General features: G+C 40.2%; 1 protein-coding gene across 1 annotated transcript; it reads left to right on the top strand.

Moving 5' to 3' along the window:
• Positions 1-24,509, top strand: LOC140911932 (mannosylglucosyl-3-phosphoglycerate phosphatase-like). Its single transcript, XM_073346092.1, has 8 exons — positions 1-191; positions 7,882-8,033; positions 11,273-11,853; positions 13,557-13,704; positions 16,387-16,552; positions 17,376-17,523; positions 18,097-18,280; positions 24,226-24,509. The coding sequence occupies exons 1-8, from the start codon at positions 1-3 to the stop codon at positions 24,405-24,407; spliced, it is 1,752 nt and encodes a 583-aa protein (XP_073202193.1). The 3' UTR covers positions 24,408-24,509.

Here is a 24,509-nt window from a genome sequence, read left to right as displayed (position 1 = left end):
ATGGAGCCTTTGTTACCTCAGGAGCAGGGCGGCTCCCCCTTTTCCACTGCAGCTGGGCCTGGGGACAAGGACAGGCCCAGCCCCTGCTCAGAGCTCCTAGACGAGAGCCACAGTGACCTAGTCATCCTCCACTTCAACGATGTGTATGAGGTGGAGTCCAGGCAGGAGGAGCCGGTAGGAGGTGCTGCCAGGTAGGAGCCACTCCTGGCCCAGCCCAGATACTGAGATGTGTGGGTGGGAGGGAATTGCAATCCCCATTCCCCTCCCGGGGAGGAAGGGAGGGTGAGAAACACCCTGTCTCTCCTGGGATGCGTGAGGGCAGGCATGGCTGCCCCATCTCACAGGGAACGAGCATGTTTGACAGCCCCATGCATTCCCGCGCCCTGACTGGAGCCTTGACCACATTGCAGGGCTGAAGGAAGGCAGTCGGCGTAAGGCTGTAGTTCCACCTCTCTGCCACACAGGGCTCCTGTGGGGCCTGATGAGCCGGTCCACAAGTGGCCTCTCTGCCTTTCCTGTTGCTGCTTCCTCTGCTACATCCCAGCAGGCTAAGAGCAGGTGGGAGAAACAGGCAGTAGCTACCCACTCATCCTTCTATCCCAGCCATTCCCAACGTAACCCCATCTACCCTTCAGGCAGCACCCAAACACCCTAGATTCCTACCCTCAGCCCAGATACTCCAGCACCCATGCACTACAGCAACCTCAGCACCCTTCAGACACTCCAAAACAACACCCTCAAGTACCCACTGATCCAAGCACTCCCAGACACCTTCCTGCACCCACCCACCTACCACGCACCCCAAGGTACCCTCATTTTCCCCACACATCCAGAAACCCACCCAGCCACAGCTGCCTAGTTTTGTGTTACTCCATGTGTAACTTCTGGTCTGAGTGTAGACCATAAACTGAAGCTTATGGTTATTTGCAAATAATTTCATTAAATAATTTGCACAAGATGTCACACACAGAACTACACAAAGTTTGGCAGCTGTGAGGGGTGGGTAAAAGCCAGGAAATATCCTTTCCCTTCCCCCCTCTCTTTCTGGGATATGAGATGCAAGGAATATCTATTCCTTCCCCCACCTCCCCCGTTATAAGAGGAAAGATGGGGAACTACGGAAATAACTCTACTTGCACCCTCAATGCTGACATAAAATGTTTGTGGAAGAGGTGGACTGTAAGGGAAAGTACCTGCATCCCTACCCCCTCTCACAGTTCAGGGCAACTGCACCTATACTCCCCCCTCTGTGGTTCACCAACAGCACCCAGCCTAAGCAACCAGCTTGTCAGCCATCACCTCTCTTGGGTAGAGAGCCCGGTCTCCCTTCCTCTGGGCTGGGGTTTCTCCAGGCTGCACAGTTCCCTGCCTAAATAAGATATTCCCAGCAAGTCAGACTGCTTAAACAGGCCAGTATCTGCACTGTGCATTCTCTTTGAAGACTATGAACAGTCTAATGGCTAAAATTATAAGTTATAGCACAACTCTTTATAAGCAAACATTTAGTCTTCAGATGAAAGCATTACAGAGAAACCATCTTAAAAAAAGTAAAAGAACCTACACATATACTAAATATCTTACCAGAGGTCACCCCCTCTCTGCAGTTCCAACCTTGGGCTCTGGTAGGTGTCAGTTGTTCAAAACCCACAATTGGGTTTTCTCTGGTTGCAAGTTCATAACTGTGTCAGATTCAGAACCTCCAAGAATGTTCAGTCTTTTCCTTTATATAGCTTGGGCCTTTAACCTTGGCCTCACGTAACAGATGATCAGTAGACAATGGCTTACACCTCAGGGCATAGCTTCAAAAGGCTGGGTATTTGCATAACCAAAGGTGGGGAATTTGCATTCACTTCCCCTAGATATTCCCCAGGAAAACTACTTAACACATTTTCTTTTAAGAGTCCATTCTTTTCTGGCACATTGTTCAGTGTAGTCCTTTGAACCCCCAGGTATCACATCTGTCACATCTGCCCCCTTGAGAGGTTATATACAATCCAGGCCCCCAATAATACATAAACCCTTCATTTAATACAATGGACCCCGAAGATACTTAAGACTAATTCAATAGGATTTCCCATGTACATTGCAGGAAATTGCCATATCTGTATGTAACAGGGTGTGCTGACTCCAGAGCTAACTCAGCATCCTGCCACTCCAATCCCCACCTGTTACATTAGTTGAGCTTTGATTGAAAAACAGGCAATTGGAAGTGGAGACCAATTAATTGGGTGGGGCTAACAGTTGAGTTAGAACAACTGAGTTGGGTGGAAGTATCCCCAGCAGCTAGGCCTCTAGAAGCAGATAAGAAGGTTATATAGGAGGAAGAGCAGGGAGCCTGAAGGAAGGCAGAAATAGGTAGGACTGGCTGCTGCTACAACAGTACACTTCCCCTGAAGCAAATGGGGAAGGTAGAGATTCACTGTAAATATAAAATACAATAAAATATGGTAGTGGGTTCTGGTTCTGGCCCAAAGGGACTACCTCATGATATTGTTACACCCCATTCTTGGATACTGAGAAAGGGAGGCACCATTCCTTTCAAGCATTTTTGTGACAGCAGGAAAGGAGTGCTCTGAGGAAATTCTCCCACACGGGATGCCAGCAGGAAAAGTATGAGAACAGGGAAGTGCCCCCTCTTTTATCCCTCCAATCCCATTGTAATAATGGAAGAGGACAGAACCAAGGAAACTGACCTTACACCACTGTCTCCATTATACTAGGAAAGGGATGGGGAGGCAAGATTTGGCCCATGGTTCCCAGGTTGGGCAAACAGATGCAGAAATCAGCAACAACCACCACAAACTAGTATAGTATTTGAGAAAACTTACACTTATAGTGTATAATATCACCCATTATGGTGGCACCTGGTTGTGACACCATAGTTATGTTTGTATTCTGAAAAGGGACATAAATTCCTGTTTTTCTCTAAAAGCAGGTGCAATTAGTTTTTATGGACTTTTGAGTTTTCTTGGTAGTTTTTGTTTGGTATCTCTTTATACATTTTTCCATTAGTAGGCCTTGAAATTGGGTTCTGTCTGAAATTTGTCCTTGGCAAGCCAACCTTTCATTGTTGACTGATACCTTTTGAAAAGTATTATCTAGCTAGCCTACATTTGGTGCAGAGGTAAATCCTGGGGAGATGTGGCACAATGTGTAGTTGTTTGGGTGTTTTAAAATTTGTACTTAGGGTCATTTTTACTGTTATTCGTTATAGCCGAATGTTAATGTACCAGCGCAGATGCATAATTTGTTTTGGAACAAAGTTTTGGAACTAGTATATAAGCTGGTATATAAACTGGCACATAAACACCTGTGTGTCAGTGCATACATGAAACTTTCTTTATCAGATAAAACCTTCTCCATCAGGAGTTATACTTTTTTGTTCAGATTTTTATGCTACAGTGTGGAAGGGTTTTATGTGCTGGTGTGCATAACAGAGGAAGGGTTTCGTGTGCTGTGGCTGGCAAATTAAACTTTTCTCTGTGAGCAGCTGCACCTCTTCCCTGAGCCAGGTTCACCCACACCAAGTCCCAAACCCCACTTAAACGTTATAAAATCCTAGGAATTAATACACAGAAAATTCATTGTGAAGCAGTTATGATTACTGCACATATAACACAGCTGACATGCTCACACAAAAGCAAAAACATGAAAAAGTAAGCCACCTAACAGTTTATACCTTCTTCTCTTCCATCTGCAGGCACATTACTATTACCACTCCCACAACCACAATACACTGGAGACAATGCACCAGAACCTTAATGCAACCCCCTATAGACATTGGCCTTCCATCAACCTTTTCTCCAGGGATCACACCCCCACTTTAAGAAAGCAGCTTCAATTTTTAATGATTACTGGATTCAGAAATTGAAGACAGCTGGTGGGGAGATTCTGTAGAGATTCAAAAAGATCTAGCACATTCTTGTATTAAAACAAGCTTTTAAAATCCACAAGTATTTTGTTGATGTCAATAGCTGCTGCTACTTATTCCCTGTCTAGGTTGAGCTAAAAATTTTGATTTTTTCCCCCTAGAATATAGGATTTTCTCCTTTAAAATGTAGATTTGCATTATAGTTTAAAAGCACAGAAAAGATGGTTAATTTCAAATGTTTTGTTCATTTGCATATTCTTCCTCATTTTTCCTTCTTCATCTTCTCTTTGGCCTCCTGTCATCTATTCTTTCCTTTCATTTCCTCATTGTTTGCTTCCTATACTACTACTGTTCCTCTATTTTTATGTTTCTCTTGTCTTCCTGTTCTAATTTTACTATTTTCATCTCTTTCTTTTTGTCCTGCCCTTTTCCCACCTCCTTTCTCATCAGTCACTTTTTCACACACTTTCTGATCTATATTTCCTGTATTTTTCCAGACCAAGTGGACATGTTCATTGCTTTGTTTTCTTGTGTATCCAAGTGAGAATTAGAATGGAAGTTTTGGAACTAGGATGTTTGATGTGCAAATAAGATAGAATTCAATCAGCTTTTTCTTGCACTGGGACTAAAGCTAGTAATATTATGAAACACCATCCTGAAGAATTCATGATGAGCTGATTTTGACCAAAATACTATCTGTACATACAAATGGGGAAAAAAAAAAAGTTGGAGACAACTTGATCAGAAGATGTAGAATCTATGCTGTTGGTAGACATACAGGGCCAGATTCTTAGCCATGCCCCAGCCCCTTTGTGCTGAAGAGGTGATGCAAAGAGCTGTCCTGCTGTGGGGAATTCCAAGATTGCATATAGTATGCATAGCTATAGCTATTGCCACATGCTCTGGGATAGGGGAAGGCCAGAGCTAGGCAGGGGCATTGCTAGAGAAAGTTGCAGGAGTGATTTTGTGCTTGCAGATGTTCGAACTTGCACCAGGATGGAGGCAGGAGGAAGCTCATTGGAAATATGGGAGAAAGTCACCTATGTGCCCCCCAAGGTGCACTGAGCAGAACTCAAGTGCCTGATGCCCCTGCAGATCTAACCCAAAGTAGGAAGAGAAAGAATTAAAGCACTGGCAGTCTATAATGACTGACACAAACTGGAATACACAAACTGGAGTATAGGTCACGCTGAAATTTAAGCAGGATTGATTAAATTAAATATACTGAGGTCTAATGTAAACAAATCTCCTAACTTTAGTAAGAAAGGCATGGTACTGATAAGTGTTAACGTGTGTGTCAGGGTATTCTATTCATTAACTAGAAGTATTTCAGATGGCTTGAACATATTAAGCAGACATCTGTTTAATATTACCCAGACCCCCTGGGAAAGTACTGTACTTTGTTAGATTCTATCAAATAAAGTATTTAGTCTGAATGTTTAAATGGACAGGATAAAAAAAAAGAAGCTGATACAGACACGAAGTATCCATGCCCTTCTGAGTGCCTCCAGATGTAAATCTGAAAAATCAGCTGTCAAGGAAGTACAAAGAATGTTGGACAGCTAGTTGAAAAGACATAAGATTGAAATTTGAAGCTAGGAGACGGTGCTTTTTAGGGACTTGGCTACACTTGCAAGTTAGAGCGCGTTAAAGCAGCCCCAGGCGTCCTAACTCGCGACCCGTCCATACTGGCAAGGCACTTAGAGCGCATGGACTCTGCAGCTGGAGCACTCCTGGTAATGCACCTTCATGAGAAGCATAACTCTTGCTGTGCCTTGGCTGAAACGCCCCAGCATCAGTGTGAACGAGGTGTTGCATTACTGCACTATGATCGGCTTCCGGAAACGTCCCATAATCCCCTTAAGTCAAGTGGCCACTCTTGTCATTGTTTTGGAATTGGCTGTGGGAATGTGGATATGCCCTTTCAAAGGTCCATTTCTGACAGCGGCTTCTTATCTGCTCCGGGACAAAGCAACCATTAGTGTGGATGTTGCTGCTGTGAGTGTGAGAGAGAAAGGCGGGGGAGAGGGGTGTCTGCTGCTGTCTAAACCTACAAGACAGCATGCTGACATGCTCTCAGCCCTCCAAAAACCCACTCTCTCCCCCCCACATACACACAACACGCTCCCTGTCACACTCCACCCCCCGCCATTTGAAAAGCACTTGCAGCCAGGTACATGCTGGGATAGCTACCAGAGTGCACTGCTCTCTGTGGCATTGCAAGAGCTGCTAATGTGGCCATGCCAGTGCGCTTGAATCTGACAGTGTGGACACACTGCTCTCCGAGGGCTGGTTTAACTCACAGCGTTCTACATCTGCAAGTGTAGCCATGCCCTAAGATAGTAGTAGGATGTGCTGGTGTTATCAGATCTGATGCCTATTTAAAGGACAGCAGAAAGAGTCAGTCCAATTCTGTTTTCTTCAGGAACAAACAATGAGTTACACAAACATATAACCTTTGTTACTGGGCCCAAATCAGTTCTTAGCATGCAAACTATGACTAATGTGCACCTCCATGTGGGTCACAGACTTCAGTGTAATGAAGGGAAAAGGGTCAGAAAAGCTCAGGAGTCCATTAAAATATCTTTAATTTAAGATACCATAGGAAGTAAGAATTCAAATCACTAAAGTTCCCGTGACAGCTTCATAAGAAATACCCCTTTATACATTTTTCCCAGAAAAGATTTCTAATTGCATCCTTTCACAAAGTCTCCTGCTCTCCTTAAACATGAGCCAACTTCCAACCAGATTAAGACCCACGGGCTTCTACCTAGACTAAGCTTCCAAACTGGAACAACACCTTTAGGATTTGAGGTCACCTAAAATGAATTAGCACACTAGAGTGAGCCTCTTTGCACTGAAGCAGGCTTTATAGTTCCTGAGCCCCACCTCTAATAAATTCTGGCCAATCATACACCCTCTCCTGATTTAAGATGGCCTCTCACTGCTACAGGAGAACTCTATCGATAAATTTTCCTACATGAAAATTTTAGTTCAGGATAAAGGCAACTAACCAGAGGAAAGGAGATACTGACTCTGTAAAGCATATTCTTCAGTTGGTTTCTGGTTTCTCCTTGTGACATACTTGTCTACACACAGACTTGCACAGGTTTGTTTTTACATTCTTTTGTATTTTAATGTAATGACTATGACATTGACACAAAATATAGTCACTGTGGAATGAACACTCACAATATAAAGAATATTGTTATCTATTTTAGCATCCAAGAATCTAAAATCAACTTTAGATTTAAGGGTAACACCACTTCAGTTATGACTAAGCATGTAACTCTTGGATACTGAGCCTTTTCTCCCACTGCATTTGTCATTCCTGCCACACTTTTTTCACTTTGCAGAATCAATATTCCTGAAAGCAACCTTTATTGTCAATCTGCTTCAGGAAGTGCTGTACTCAGAAGGATTGACATAGAGCACTGGTAAAGTGATTTAATGGCAGCAACATCAGCATTGATGAAATATTCCAGTAATTTGTACATGTTTTAAATATGAGGAAGATAGAGTAATATGATATAATAGAAAGAAAGGAAAGGGCTAGAAATGTGTGTTTAAAACAAAGAAAGGGGAGAAGGCTAAAAGATGAGACAATATTTGGAAAAGAAGAAAACAGATAAGATGGAAATAGAAGAGGAAGGGCATGGGGGAGTGAAAGTTGAAATGAAGAAATGGAAAAGACAGGACGGATATTATTGTTGTTATTTATTAATTGTGTTAACATAGTGCTAAGGGGTAAATGCTGTTGCTATTTTCTGCTTCCAACTTCTTGTTTCTTTTCCTCCCTTTCTGTTCAGAGACTCTTTTCTATAAAAACTCAAAGAATGGAGTGAACACTCCCTCACTTTTCTTTTGTGTCTAAGCATGTTTTCCTAGTTTGAAGCAGTTGCCACTCTCTAAAACAGAATTAATTCCACCTGGAAAAGAAAGCTACAAAGATGGTCCAACCGCACTAACCATCTAATAAAGCAAGTTGAAAGTTGTATTTCTTCTTGTAGATTTGCTGCAGCTATAAAAAAGTTCAGTTCCTTGAATCCACTTATAATATTTAGTGGAGACTGCTTAAATCCATCAACTTTAAGTTCAATAACAAAAGGAAAACATATGATTCCTATATTAAATGCAGTGGGAGTACACTTCGCAGTCTTTGGTAAGTAAATGTTATTTACAGATGCATTTCATAATATCTATGCCATGTTAATATATTTACAGCTACCTTTTACAGGCGCACCCACAGTTAGATTGTAAGCTCTATAGTGACCAAAAGACTTAGATTGTGTGTCCCTTATATCTTGTAAAACACCATTTATTTTGCTGCATGGTGGCTCAAATCCTCAACCCAGCAACTAGTCTGAAAGCTGGGGGGGCCTCGATGGATGAGCAGAAGTGTGTGGGAGAGAAATCATCCCCTCCCTCAGGAAGCTGGGGAGCCTTTCAGCAGAGGATACCTCAGCCTGAGAGCTGAAATAGTGCTCTGCAGACACAATGTGCCTTTTCGTCCATTGGAGCAAGCACCACAGGATCTGTATAATGGCAGCGCCTTTGGCCTTCCCCCAGCAGGTTACTGCACAAGGGAGTTTCTGTGGAGCAAGACTTCACAATGCACAAGGGGTGGGTTCACGCTGCAGAACCTTCCAAACCCCACCCTTTTCTTGTGAAGCATAACTGCACTGGTTTCCTTTGCAGGATGCCCTCTGCAGCTATAGAGGAGGTGGCAGGACTTGCCTTTATAAATAGGGAACCAAAGGGGAAAGCAACTACCAAAGGGGAAAGCAACCCCTTTCCAAAGGGGAAAGCAACTAAGGGCTCATAACAAAGAATGCCCTGCCAGCAGCCACCTCTTCTTCTTTATATACCAATCAGGCTCTAATTCAGATGCCCCTGATATTCATGAGTATGATGACATATGTCACAAAGAGGCGGCCTCTTAGAGAGGTAGGTCCCTGGATATTTAGAGCTTTATAAGATTTTGGTTTTTGTCTTATAATCAACCTGAAAACCAATAGGCAGCCTGTGCGAAAGATAGAGCACATGTTTAATGTGCTTGTGAAAAGGAACAGCACTTAGCAACAGATTAATATAATCTCCACATGAAACCAACTTTCTTTTTGATCCTGGGAGCAAGTGCCCACTCTTCTGAATAATCTCGGCCCAATAATGTCAGCACCAGTAGACCAGCTAAACTAACTGATCTTTTCAGGTAGAAGAATGTGTTCTTATAAACCATAACAAATCAAACAATCACAAACCCTAGCTGGGTCTAGAGTTCTCTTAGGTAAATGTAACCCTTCTGCCCGTCAGAGTTGGCAGCAACAAGGGCCGGGTTCAGTATCTAGGGGATCCATTCCAATAACACAATGCAAACTGGCTTGAGCCCCCACCCAGTCACCTGGGACAAATATATATCACCCCTGCTGGGTGCCTCCAAGAGGCAATACTTCCCCTCTCGCAAGCACATAGTCTGAGTGTAGCAAAAGCCTTTTAATAACAGAGAGAAACAATGTGGCATTATGTTGGGGAAACACCACCGACAGGATTCATAACACAACCCATGAGCAAAAAAACCCACCCCAAGCAAATTGGGGCATGTCCTTTTCCCTTTGGTTCTTGAGTCCAATGTATCTTCAGGCTCCCCCACTACTTAACACAACACTCAGTGATTTCAGCTATTAGGTGAATTCAGCTTGTAGTAGGGGAGCCCCAGTGCTGTTGCACTGTTAGCCCAAAGTGAGCTCAGCAGCCTATAACTAGACTTCTAATGAAATAAAAATTAGCTCTGATATTCCACAGTGGAGAGAGGAGGAAGTGCAATTAGTATGTAAGGCCCTCACCAAGGGGCCTATACCACCAAGAATTAATACTTGTCCCTAGCCTCTCTCAATTCACTCAGTTTTGGAGCTTTGGAACCCATGACCCTTGCCTAGCGAGTGCTACTTAATTGATGGTGAATCCCTCCATCATAACAAAAGGCCACGTACAGTTCCAAGCACAGTTCCCATAATCAGGGTAATAACAATTTATTCTTCCTGCCCCAATAACAGAGACGCTGGGGATCCCACAGCAGCCAAAGTGACCATTTGGGCAGCTATGGTCTCATTCTAGGCGGGATGGGTGTGCCTATGCAAATGAGATCGGCCCCTGAAGTTCTTTTCCACAACTTGCCACACCTCACCACCAGATGTCAGGGTGGAGCTCATCCTGACACTGCTTACATCAATATATAATCAGATGTATACGTATAGCTAAGGCGAGAGTAGCACTGGAGGTGCCATTCTGCCCAGTGACAGGCCTTTCTTCCTGGGCAAAAAGGGGGGAAGAGAAATGCATATTCTTTATTATATTTGGTTTTTCAAACAGCACAGGCTAGATGCCTGTCTTTTTCCCATGCAAACTTATTTGAACGGAACAGCAAGGTCAGCTAGTCTTTCATTTTCCTTTCTACTTTTTGGTCACTGCTTTGCAAAGCTCAAAAGCCACTCAGTCGTAAAAAAAAACAAAAAAAAAACTTCTGTATCACCAACTTTGTGTTTTCCTAGTCTTCCTATTCTAAATATACAGTGTACATTTGTACAGCACTATATAGACCATAGCACTAGATAAAGGACCATATTTTCAGAGATGTGTATGTTTATAAAAACCCATATTTGTGCATGTTAACAGGTACTTATGCATGAAATTGTCCCTTTTTGTATGTTAATAGAGTTTGTTCCAGGCCTGTGGGTTTTTGTACATTAACTTTTGGACCATCCTCCCAAGCAGTTTGGTGTACATAATTGTTTGGCATAATGCACAATAGATATAGGGTTCCTGAAAGTCAGATACAAGACCACAAATAATAGCTCCAAGACTTGATCCACTGACCTGTTTAATCCTGGCTGTATCAAAAGTCTCTCTTAAATAGGCCTAATTATTTATGCACACCTTTGTAATCTCTGGTAGCTTTTGGCATGGTACCAGAAAGCACCTTTTTCTTTCCCCCATTACATTTCAAAGGTCAGCGAAAGACATGGTATGATAAACTGAGAGATGTATCTTTATTTTTCTTTCAGTAATCTTGCCCTGGGTATTACATATGATATTTTTTTCTAGCCAAAAATATTGGGCTTGCTAAAATTTAGATAATCTATGTATAAAAAGAAGTAGATGCATAAAAGTGGATATTTTCGGCAAAGCATATAGTATAAACCTGGGCTAACTACAGAAGTAAATGGAATGACTAACGGTTTTCACAGCTGTAAAAGAGAGGAATTTGGTCCTTTAGTTTGAAGAAAAAAAGCTTTCATATCTCTAATGCTATTCTAAATGACATATAAAAACTAAAATTATCTCATGAGACCACTTTTTGTTGTTAACCTTAACAAGCTCGCTTCTGGACTTTTGTATTTTTAGGAAACCATGAATTTGATTTTGGTGTTGACGTTCTGGAAGATTATATACAACAAATGAAATTTCCATGGTTTCTCAGCAATGTATATGACAGATTTACCTCTAAACCTCTAGGCCATGGTTCAGTAAAAAATGTAGTTAAATGGAATAATACGAAAATTGGTTTAATGGGATTAGTAGAAGAAGATTGGCTGGATACCTTGCCTACCATTAACAAATCAAACCTAAACTACATAGATTATGTCAAAGCAGCTAATAAAATATCTGCAGAACTTAAAGCAGAGGGAGCAGAATTTATGATTGCTATGACACACATGAAATGGATTAATGACATCAGACTTGCCCAGAACGCCCGAGGAATAGATCTGGTTCTGGGGGGCCATGACCATGATTATGGAATCAAAAAGGTGAATGGAACTTGGATTGTCAAAAGTGGGTCTGATTTCAGGAATTTCTCAAAAATAAATATAAGAAAGTTTGGTGCATCACTTCAGTACACATTTCAGAGGATTGACATTTTGAGGAACCTAGAAGAAGATTCTTTTATAAAATCAGTGGTGGATGATTATACTCAAAACCTGCAGGTAGGTACAACTTCCTTAAATATTTTGTTCTAGAAAAAGAAGATGATAATTGTTGTTTTAAGTGATCAGACTGATAACAGTGGGCCAAATTCTGATCTCAGTTATGACATAAATCTGGATTAATGCCACTCTATTCTATTCAACGATATTTACACTGAAGTCAGTGAAATTACTCTGCTTGTACAAATACAAATTAAATTGATTTTGCAAACAGATATAAAAGAACTTGTTTCATTTCAGGCCTACCAAAATTGACCGGCCCATTAAGGTTGAAACTGAGGGCAAAATTCCTTCCTGATGTAACTCCACTGACTTCAGTGGAATTATATCAAGAAAAAATTTGGTCCATTACATTTTAATGGCTTCAGCTTATTTTTTTTTAATGGAATGTCAAACTTTAAAGTACTGAATCCATGAGTGAATTGCTATTAAAAGACACCACCTTATCAAACTTTGTTTTGAGATCAAGTATAAGGATATACTATAACAATAGACAATTTTATCCATTTTGTGTCTACAGTAAATATAGTCCCTACAATATGTAATAAAGCTCTCATGGCAAAAAAAGAACGCCATTGAAGTCCCTCTGTCAGTGAATCTGAAGAATTGCAGTGTCTATATACGTGTGAATTAATGAAGTAGTGTATAGAGTCCTCCATTCTATGAGTGCTGATGTCATTTCAATGGAAAGCCACTGGCCTTAATTAAGAATTTCCCTTCTTTTATTATTACAGCTATTGTCTATTATTTGTATTACTGTTGCACCCTGGGAACCTAGAGCTTTATATTTAAGGACATTTCATTTATGACTGTTGACATTTCCACTGAGAATAAAATATTCTGACAAAATGTTAAAATGCCAAATAAGCTAGTTCCTCTGACATGCAATATTGATACCATTTATAGTCCATGGCAGCTTCCTGCTCAGCAGTCTTTCGTCTGTGTAGGAGGGTGCATCTATGAATTACTGTATCCTAAAATCCTAAAGGAACTAAACCTCACAAGGAAATTTTAATTGGATAGTCTGTATCCACAGGGGTACTAAAAACTAGCACACATTATAGGCGGACTTTGAAACTGTTAAATTCAGTTTGATTCTAAAATTGTTTGTAATCCCAGGATGACTGAATCTATCTTTAGCTTCTCTATGATAGGAAAAGTATCCATTTCTGACAATGAGCGTCAACCAGTACTCTTGAACTTGTGCTGCATATGGCTATTTGAGAGAGTAGCCAAGAACGAACTGCTTTTCAGAAAGTTGTTTCAAAAACTGTGATTAAAACCTCAGAACAGGTTTCTTGATCTCTGCTGTTGTCTGCTGATTACTATTATCTGCATTCTGTCTGTATACAATATAACTGCAAGAAATTACAGAATGGGATTTCCCCTACCTAGTCAAACTCAAGATAAATGTATTTTTGTAGGTCTGTATGGAATGTTAAGTTCTCATCAGTGTAGGTGTATAATGGAAGCCAGGTGGATTTGGAATTGTTGCTATTTGTCCATTGCCAGAATAAATCACCTTCTGTGCACCTATTCAGATTCATAGGGGATTGAGAAGAGACTATATTCTTCTTCCATGGCTTGGCTTTCTTTTTTTTTTCTGCTCAAAATTTTAAACATTTTTACAGTGTAATTCTGTAGTTTTCAGGACATATTTGTTTCAAATAAATAGAGTCTGCTATAAACCCTTCTCTTTTTAGCCTCTTTTAGAGGAAGTTCTTTGTCCAATCGACACAGAATTAGACGGTCGTGTTTCTACTGTAAGAAGATCAGAGAGCAACCTGGGAAACTTGATAACTAATGCAATGTTAGAAGCTACTCATGCTGATGTAGCATTACTCAATTCAGGTTGTCCTTTTAAAAAACATTTATTGTAATCCAAAATGTTTGGAATGTTTTAACATTAATTTACTTGTTAAAGACGGAGCAATGTTTGGAATATTATTTAATTACTTAATTAGGAGTGGTCCCAGCCACTCATCTGAGTCAGAGTACATCAAGAAGTCAATGGATTTGAACAGGTCAAATGAGTTATGTTACACTGATCAAAGCCCCTGAAGAAATCAGGAACTAGAGAATTTTTATTGGAAAACTAATTAAGGTCAATTTGATTGGTTCATAGACAATCTGACAATTATAACATGTACCCAAAATATTAGGGTGTCATAAAAGTAAACAAGTAAACTAACTGGCTGATTTTGGTAAGGTTTTGGAGTACATGATAAGTTTATATATCATACCAAAACAAATAGAAATGGTATTAAAGCATTATATTATCAGGATATGACCCTTTACCATCTTGTTTGAAAACAGTACCCTTTTCTACCCTCTATCTTTGTCTACTTCCTTTATCTCTTAAAGCAGGGGTGGGCAAACTACGGCCTGCAGGCTGGATCCGGCCCATCAGGGCTTTGGATCTGGCTTACGGGATTGCCAGTCCCAGAAGCGGACAGCACCATGTCCCTACGGCCCCTGCGGGTCAGGGGGGCAGAGGGCTCTGCGCCCCATGCAACTCCCATTGGTCGTGAACTGGGAACCGCGGCCAGTGGGAGCTTCGGGGGAGGTACCCACAGGTGAGGGCAGCGCGCAGAGCCCTCTGCCCCTGCCCCCGCCCCAGAGCTGTAGGGATGTGGTGCCGGCTGCTTCCGGGAGCAGCATGTGGCCAAGGCAGGCAGGGAGCCTGCCCTAGTCCCAGTGTGCTCCACTGGCATCCCGGAGCTGCTCCAGGTAAGCAGCGCTGGGCCGAAGCCCGCACCCTGAACCCCTGCTGATCCCCGCACCCAAAGTCCCTGCCCTGAGCCCCCTGCTGCACCCTGCTTGCACCCCAACCCCCTGCCCCGAGCCCTCTGCCACACTCTGCACCCCCTCCTGCACCCCAACTCCCTTCCTTGAGCCCCTTCTTACACCCCGCACCCCTCCTCTGCCCCAACCCCTTGCCCTGAGCCCCTTCCTGCACACTGCACCCCCTCCCACACTCTGCACTCCCTCCCACACCCCAACCTTCTGCCCCAGTCCTATATTCATGGCCCTGCATGCAATTTCCCCACCCAGATGTGGCCCTCAGGCTAAAAAGTTTGCCCATCCCTGTCTTAAAGCATATGCTCTCCAAGGTAGGAACCATGCCAATTGTGTTTGTACTGTTGCCGGAAACAAACTAATGATAGTAATAGTAGTAAATGAGACTCAAAGGGGTTATAGCACAACAGTATCTCAGTAACACTAAATATCTAAGGTGAAATCTTGGCGCCATTTTGTAATTCTTCCCCCTCTCATTCCCTAATAATAAAAAGTAATAAGAATAATAATGCATTTTAAAAACCCTCCCATTTCCACATGTACACAATTCGCATTGGTACAAAGAACAATTTGCTTCCCTTTATTACCTATTTCAAAATTTGTTTAAAAAAACTTTCCACAAATCTTCATGGACAAAGTTAGTTTGGTTGGATTTAAATCCCCCTTACTCTGCTCCTCTTTTCCTTGTAAGCAATTATTCTTTTATAAATAGTTTCCCTTTAAAATAAGAAACTTGCTTGGTACATGGTCTTATTTTTAAATTGGACATATTGTTTGTTGTTACAAGCATGGTTTTTCAGTTTAAAAATGAAGACTGATCCTCCAGACACGTTGCACATTCATGTGCAGAATTTATATGTGTGTGAGTAGTCCCATATGTGTAAGTATTTGCACAATCAGGGTCTAAAAATATGCCTACTTCTATTCTGATTTTTGTCATTTTCCTTTAAAAAGAGAATGTTGCCAGTGTAGAATTGGGCTTTTGATTGGTTCTTGCTGAATGTTTGTTTTAAAGGGAAAATGTTGAATGTACCTTTTTTTTATTCTAAAAGGGAGTTGCATGTTTTAAAACTGAAAACATGATGGTGCTAGCTGGGGTCTCTTTGTCAGTTTTATTTTTTGTTTTAAGAAGGAAATGATTTTTTGTGGTTTTTCATTTTTAAAATGGCAAGATTTGTTGTCAGAAAGGTTTTTTGTTAATTTAAAATTGAAATTATTGTTCCAGGAAAACTCACCTTTTTGGCAGAGAACTAAAATTAAAACTTTCAGGCCAAAAGGTTTTGGAAAGTTAAGAATATGTATAAACGGAATTTTCGTGGAAACTGTTTGGTAAGCTTAACTATAGTAGGTGCTATCCAGCATCCACTCTAATATAGCTGCAAGAGCACTTTGTGTTTCCCTGAGAAATAAGTCTACAATCTGTAAAGACTTCCACATATGCTTAATTTTATGCAGTGTGAACAGTCCCATTGAAGTCACTAAAATTAGCATACTTTCTTATTTTTTTAAATCAATAGGATTATTTACAGCACATAAAGTTAGACATGTATTTAAATCTTTGCAGTACCAGGGCCCATGGCATTATTTAAATAATCATTATTAACCATATAAATTCTTTCTCATCAAGACAACAAACCTTAAAACTTGTATCATTTGTATTAGATAATCAGGCTATTTACCCATGGTAGAAAAAGGACCAGGGAGTATCTTGATTTTCTTTTATGATGATTGTAGGTACCCTTCGTTCAAACCATATACATCCTGCAGGAGATTTTACTATGCATGATCTTTTAACTATCCTTCCCATTGTGGACCCACTTCTAGTAGTCAGAATTACAGGAGGACAACTGTTGGAAGCTCTTGAAAATGGAGTCTACAGATATCCAGCTCTTGATGGAAGGTATATAGAATATTTATCCAACCCCTTTTTATACGAAAATGCCAATTGTTCTGAACACTTGTGGAAATTCTCCACACTGTCCCGATGAGTAGCCACTTTAATGCTAACATTCAAATGCTCTAGGTAATGATGATGAATTCACAAGCCTATGTGATAACTGTATTGAGCATATTAATACACCACTCTAAGCAAGACAAATGACTAATATAAGTACAAACATAAAACCTATGGATACAGATAAATCTTTGTCACACACAATGTATGAAAATCTATACAAAATAAATGTGATTCTTATTTGGAGCTTACTTTTTATAGTGAAAATAACAAAAATAAGGAAACCTGTATATGGCTGGTTAATAGGTATTCCATTCTGGAACTAACTTGATTCCACAGATAATAGATTGATTAATTGAATTTTCAGGTTATATGAATTAATTGGGTCAGTATGACAGGTTGGGATTTAGCAACTGGTCCAAAAGTTCAGTTTGGCTGTTAAAAATGAAACCTGGAAACCATTGTGACCATGGTGCAAGAATTGGAGAATTCAGACCTTTCACTCCGTAATCCGGTAGCCCAGATGATTACCTGGGACCAGTGGCCACTGGTAAGAAGAGTAAAAGCTGCCTTTTCAGTGTGGTATTTTATAGAGTAATCAGAGAAAGTATTGTCTTTGGTATTACGAACATACTTCAAACACTAAATTAGTTATTGTGAGTTTATATAGCAGTTTACTGAAGTATACTTGTTCAGAATTCTGGAAGGGTCAATACTTTGGTCGGTTCTTTCTTCATACCAAAAAAAAATATTTCTTTTTAACTTCCAGGTTTCCTCAAGTAGCAGGAATGGAATTTGGATTTGATCCAAATGCAGAACCAGGGCACCGAATTATAAGAGACTCTGTAAAGATTCAAGGACAATATCTCAAGAAAAACAAAGTCTATCAACTTGCCATTAAGGAATACTTAGCTAATGTAAGCTGTAATGTGTTTAAATATTTTGAATGATTTTCATGCTCCAGGAGTGTTGTTTTTTATGAAATACTGTCTCATGTTGATGGATTAATTTGACTCCATTTTAGGTTGATCACTCCCTCCACCCCCAGAGTTGCTATCTGTCTTTATTTCTTATACAAATTTCTATAATTCTCCACCCTTCTTCCCATTCCTTGCAAAATATTAGACTTGATTTCTGAGTGTGCTTTAACTTTCAGACCACGCACTAAAATTCTGCTGGTGAATTTTGCACATGCAAATATTGTTTTTGCATATTTAAATCAAGTAGTAGGTCACCCAGTAGACGCAATTACTGTACTTACATTCAAAATGTATGTGCGTTCAATTTGGAAGTTGTCTGAAAGTCTGCCTCCTAACATTCAATCTTACTCTGTTACTGAATACAATATTTTTAATCAAATCAACCCTAGCTACTATTCTAACAAATGTGTTACTTATAATTATACTTATAATTATAATGGTTTATAAATAGACAATTAAGTGCTTATATTTTAAAGATATTCTTCATTAAATATAATTATTACTTTTCAGGGAAAGGATGGCTATGTAATGTTTCAGAATTGTCCTAGGATGTATGATACAGAAACTGCACAGACACTTTCCACAGTTGTAGTTAATCACTTTGAATCTATCAAGATTGTGCATGGCATCAAAAAGTGCATCTCAGGTCACCGAATGAGTTTAATTACCAAGTCCAAATCAGCATCACTAACAGGTAATTTAAAATATATCATTTGAGGCACAATGGGCTACAATCCTTACTGTGGACTTTGGGCACCATTGCAATTACAAATAATTAAGCGTATTTGTTCCTAAATTTCTAAATTTGTTGTGCAGCATTTAGTGATTTACCAAAGAATAATCTCTTTATCTGCTAAAGGTAGCATTCAGGGCATATGGTTCATTGCGTGGGAATGGGACTGACCACGTTGTTTTCTGCAGAGAGAGGGGTGGCAGGCTGCACAGGGAAGCTGACAGGTATGGAAGGATGGAGGAGGAACATAACAGACTTCAAAAGCTTAAACCCCTAAATTAGCATGAAATTCTGATGTCCTTTGTCAGTCTTCATTAAGAGGACTTAACATGAAGCTTGGGGGGACAAAATCCATGGTCTGTACCAGTAGCCATAGTATTCCCACTTAATACCTCTCCTCCCCCGCTACAGTATCTGTGGCAAGAGGCTTTTTGCAGGTTGTAGGCCTACTGTCACAATCCCTCACCCTTTGGAGTTCAGATCCATGGCATATAGGGAACTGTAGGGTAGGTAGCTCTCTCTTCCCAACTCTTCCATGCAATGATTGCAGAAGTTGTGTTGTCTTTAGGGTCTTCCATGGTCACAGAGAGTCAGGTTGCATTCAGCCTGAAATAAATCACTCAGTAAGTGAAAAAGGAATGAAAAAGGAGCTAGTCATCCATACTTACCTCCTTTCATTTTAAGCCATGTGAACTAAGGCCTAAATCCTCAAAGCTATTTAGGTGGCTAACTCCCATTTGATCTAAGGCTAAGTGACTCCATACACCTCCTGGGGAAGAAGACTGAAGGATTGCTGTAGCAAGTGTATTTATATGGTAGCATAAAAGGAAAAATTACAAAAAGACAACGGGAAATTCTAAGCTGTCTGACCTCATGATCTTGACATGTGATGATTATAGGAGCAAAATAATAGTTTCATTTGATTCCTTTGGGGGTAAGATAGATTTAACAATATATCAGTGACGTTACAATATCTATTATTTCTTTCGTATTAACGTTTTAAGAAGAAGGCTTATACAGTATCTGTAAATATGGTGAATTTTTGACAACAACCATTAGGGTGTAAACATGGGTTGGGATGAGGGCTTGCCAAGAACAATCACTGAATAATTTAGGGGAAAATGTTGGAAAGAGGGACTTGGTTCTTTCCAATTTTGGGTGGTGATCTGGTCTCCTTGTAATGCCTGGTGAGGGTGCATCCTCCATAGAACTAGAAAGGTTTAAATGATCTCTGAAAACTGGATAAAATGTTAAGGACTTTTTTACATTTACTAAGGAAATTGATGTTCCCTGTTAAGAAAAAAAGCAGATGCATCAGGGAAGTAATAAGAATTTTTGGTTTGTTTCTGCACAGATTCTACATACACATTTTTGCATATAGAATATGGATCTTATGCTACAAGTAGATCCAAATTCATAGAAGCATTCTCTTGTACTTAATACATACTTTCATTCTGGCATTGAAATAGTAAGACAAATGAAAGCCTTTTAAAAACAGTCTTGTGTTCTGTTTTACGATCTTTCTCACAGATCCCAGCTCTTCATAATCTTCTACAACACCCCAGAACTATGTATTGGTTGAAATTAAATTTTAATAGTGTTATCTCTTGTATGTAAAAAGTTAAAGTTCCATTCCCTTTTTCCGTAGCAAATGTTAGTGTGCAGACCCTTCTTTAGGTCTCCCTTCACCCTCTCTTTTTGAAGCTTACTACTTTTTCATTATTGTGATGCTCAGATATTTTTTATTGCACAGTTTGAAAGTAATTTTTCAACTAGTCTGCACTGTTGGGCCAACAAAACTTGCAGGAGTCTCTCAAGCTTTCATTTATTCTTCCATAAGGAACTGTATCAGTCAAATGACTTTGGGTCAATCAACAAATCTTGACTCCATGGAACTAATCCAGGGTTGATACCATCAACTACTAGTGGACTATCTCTCCATCACTCAGTATTATAAATGCATACTTTATACCTCAGCACTCTTTGGCATCTGCTGCTGTCACTGGCCACACTGATACACTTGGAACTAACATGAATGTCACCATTGTTGTATATGTCAGTAACAAGTAGGAGTTTGGGATTTGTACTCCTAATTTACCTAGGTAGTTCTGAAAATCCCACCCAGCATTTTCTTCTGTAAAGTCCTTTACCATGATCCCCAGTGTTTTAGTATCAGCCTATTCCAAATGAATATTAGGCAAAAGCTGCCTTCTTTAAGAATATTAATTAGTTGTCTGAAGGAGAGGGTACTGTTTTTGAGACATCCTCAGTTGATTCCACTCCAACTTGTAGACCTTCTCTGCCAGACACTTGTGCATCTATTTAGCAACTTCAATAGGATGAAATATTAAATTCTTCTTACCTCCATAACAGTAAAAAAGACATAAAGTTGAAGTATAGAAGAGAAACCTAAAAGGTATAATTCCCTTCTGGCAATTTCACCCAGGCAGTAAAATCCTGTCAGTAATCCAGGAAGCTCTGCATTAAAATATACTTTTCCTTTAGTCAGGGACAAGCAGACTCCAGAAAGATTGACATTATCCATAGTACATTTCATCCTTGCACTGAAAAAGTCTCTATCCATAACTGAGTAAGTTAAGGAATCCTCTAACGATCTCTTATCTTAAGTCTTTTTCAGTTTTCCCTATTTCCAAGAAACCAGAATCTGCCTTATTTGCACATCATAATTCACCTCACTATATTTTAGAGCAAATTTTCATTCAGAACTTTCAGCGTTCCATAGACAGGAAATTCAGAGCATTTTTGTGAATCAGGATATGCTTTATATCTCTTTGCAGCAGGTACAATGTCAAGTGTGCTTTAATCTCTTCTAGAAGATGGTCTTGACATTCTGTGGTTAAGCAGTCTGCTATATATTTTTTTGTCCAGTCCATCTAATCCTGAGAACTTTGTGGAATGTGAAGATAACTGGACTTTAAAATATCCACATAGCTCTAAATTGGGCAGGACAGACTGTCATATGTGCCTGTGAGTTACATGCCAAAAAATATAAGCAATTTTCTAAAAAGTCTGACTCAAAACTCCATGCATTATTAGCCCTATTTTTAATGCTGCCAAACTAATTTCGAACCTCAAATCACACAAAGCATCTGTAAACTCTAGAACGGGAATATTGTCTCTGGCTTTGACCTGGCTTCTCCTGTATTACCTAAGTACTGTATACTCTATTCAGGAACACAAGCTAAAAAACTACTGTTAGCAATCAACAATTTAAGTATCAAGATAACACTACTTTGAACAGAAACCTGCATTTTGACAAAAGCGTTTGTTAATGTCTCCTCTTGGATGCCCAGTTACCATTTCAGACTCTGTCTCCAAAACTTGACCTCTTATCGTTTCTTCTAATCCCTTTCCTCCCCTTCCCTCCCTCTTCTTCATTGCCTGTCTTTCCTTGTCTCCTGGACTCAGAGGGCCTGCTTTTTCCTTTGCACCATTTTGGTGGTACAAAGGGGAGAAAACCAGGCCTATCTCCCTGTAGGGACTACCTCCTGCATGGAGTCCTCGCTGTGGGGATAAAGGTGGCATAGCTGGCTCCCTAATCACCTTTCCGCACCATCCCTGTCACAATAGCTGCATTGGGTACAGAGAAGAGGCATGATTTCAGCATGCTGTACTCAGGCTATCCAAAACTGGGAGGTATTATCAGCTGGTGCATGTAGAGCAGCCCCAGATTGCTCTATTTGGGTCCAGGACAGAGAATCAGGGAGCCATAACCGGATAGGCTCCCTTCTGCTGTAGCAAGCAGAATTTCAATGCATCAGAAAATCTGGCCATTTTTCTTTTTTCTTCCCACATATCCAGTCTCTCATTAAACCACATTTCTGTTTAATATTGTCAAAATCCACTCTCTTTACTAAACCCATGGATAAACACAGGTCCATTAGCTTGTCAGCAGCTTACCTTGTGACAGCCAATCAACTCTCTTTTGTGTCCAAAATGCAGAGCTGAAGTCATCTTCCACACCTTCACTCAAACCATGTTATTTGCCCTCTTTGAATTCCATGTTGGCTTCCTATCTCTTACATCACATGCAAACTCTTCTTCATTATCTACAGGCTCCTATGTACACGGGTCTGTGAGGGGTTGGATCACAGAAACCCCCTGGGGGTTGCCACCTGATGTGCCAAGACTACTTCTGCTCCTGCTTTCCTGCCCTGTCAGCTTAGGACTTCAGTGCCCTGCCTGGTTTGAGCCAGACTGCTAGCCTGCTGCAAACCCAGACCCAGGTCTGAACCACATCCCCTAACAGCTGTAGGCTTAACTGAAAGCAGCTTACCGAAGTGTTCCTGTCTTTAACACTCAGATCCCAACTCCCAATGGGGTCCAAACCCCAAATAAATCCGCTTTACCCCGTATAAAGCTTATACAGGGTAAACTCATAAATTGTTTACCCTCTATAACACTAATAGAGAGGTATGCACAGCTGTTTGCCCCCCCCCAAAAGTATTAATACATACTCTGGGTTAATTAATAAGTAAAAGGTGATTTTATTAAATATAGAAATTAAGATTTAAGTAGTTCCAAGTAGTAACAGACAGAACAAAGTGAATTACCAAGCAAAATAAAATAAAACATGCAAGTCTAAGTCTAGTACAGTAATAAAAACTGAATACAGATAAAATCTCACCCTTAGAGATGTTTCAATAAGTTTCTTGAGCAGACCAGACACCTTTCTAGTCTGGATACAATCCTTTCCCCGGTTACAGCCCTTGTTCAAGCTCAGGTGGTAGCTAGGGGATTTCTCATGATGGCTGTCTCCTTTGTTCTGTTCCACCCCCTTATATGGCTTTGGCACAAGGCGGGAATCCTTTGTCTCTCTGGGTCCTGTCCCTCTGCCCCAATGGAAAAGCACCAGGTTTAAGATGGATTTCAGTACCAGGTGACATGGTCACATTTCCTGTGAGACTCCAAGCCTTCATTTCTCCCAGCCTGACTCACAGGAAGGCCTGCCTGTAAACAGAGCCATCCACAGTCAATTGTCGTGGTTGATGGGAGCCATCAAGATTCCAAACAACCATTAATGGCCCACACTTTGCATAACTACAATAGGCCCTCAGAGTTATATTTCATATTTCTAGTTTCAGATACAAAAGTGATACATTCCTACAAATAGGATGATCACACTCAGTAGATTATAAGCTTTGTAATGATACCTTACAAGAGACCTTTTGCATGAAGCATATTTTAGTTACATTATATTCACCCTCATCAGCATACTTTTATAAAATCATATAGAGCGTGTCAGAGAGTCCTTTTTCTCTCTACTCTTTCTAATCCTGCTGCTATACTGCTTTTGCTTTGTCTTCTATCAGAATGGTAGTGTGTGATGTCCCTTTTGCACAATGTATGCGCTAGCCTTAATTTGAGTGATGAATACATTCAAAATATCTAAAATAAATAAATAGTTCCAACGTTCAATCTCCACCAGTCTGGGTAAGATTTGAACTAGGAACCTAAAAGTGAAAGGCAGTAGGTCATCCCATTATTAATCCCTTGAACAGTCATTAACCTCAGATTCATATATTTTAAATCTAAAGCGCTACAACAGCAGATTGGCCCACATTCTGTAAAAATTATTTCCTGGATTCTGACATATTTTCAACAAGTAAGAGAATGGTGCTTTACCTTATTTGTTGATGTCTGAGCTAACACTATTAAAATATAGCTCTCTGGGTTTGCAAAGGGAGTACTCATGGTAAGCTTTGTGCAACATGAATTTATGAAGGGCCAATCAGAAAATTCCAGTTACTCATAAATAAGGCAGGTTTTTAGTATGTTAATTATTTTAATAGCTTATTCGCAGTATAGTCAGATGCACATTTAGGTTGTTTACATGAAGAGAATTTAGTTTAATTAGCACTAACATTTCATGAATTTACCACAAGCCTTTGAAACAAGAACAGATAAAAGCACATCAGTAGTTGCAGTGCCTGGCATAGAAGGAAGAATCTGTCACATTTCCAAGGAAATGAAGGAACACTTGCGACAACTAAGAATGGCAAGGAAAGAAGGGCTAAACACCTTTCCCCCACTTAGCAAAGACTTTGAGAATTCTGACTCTGACTGAAAGGATAAATATCACCAGTGATATAGTACCTGAAACCATATGATCTGCTACTTCATTTGTTATATGTATTCTGCATATTTATTAGAATTATTTAGCTTTTCC

Source organism: Lepidochelys kempii, chromosome 5, assembly GCF_965140265.1.
Source record: "Lepidochelys kempii isolate rLepKem1 chromosome 5, rLepKem1.hap2, whole genome shotgun sequence".
Taxonomy (NCBI): Eukaryota; Metazoa; Chordata; order Testudines; family Cheloniidae; genus Lepidochelys; species Lepidochelys kempii.
Note: the sequence above shows the minus strand (reverse complement) of the source record. Positions and strands in the feature narration are given on the sequence as shown.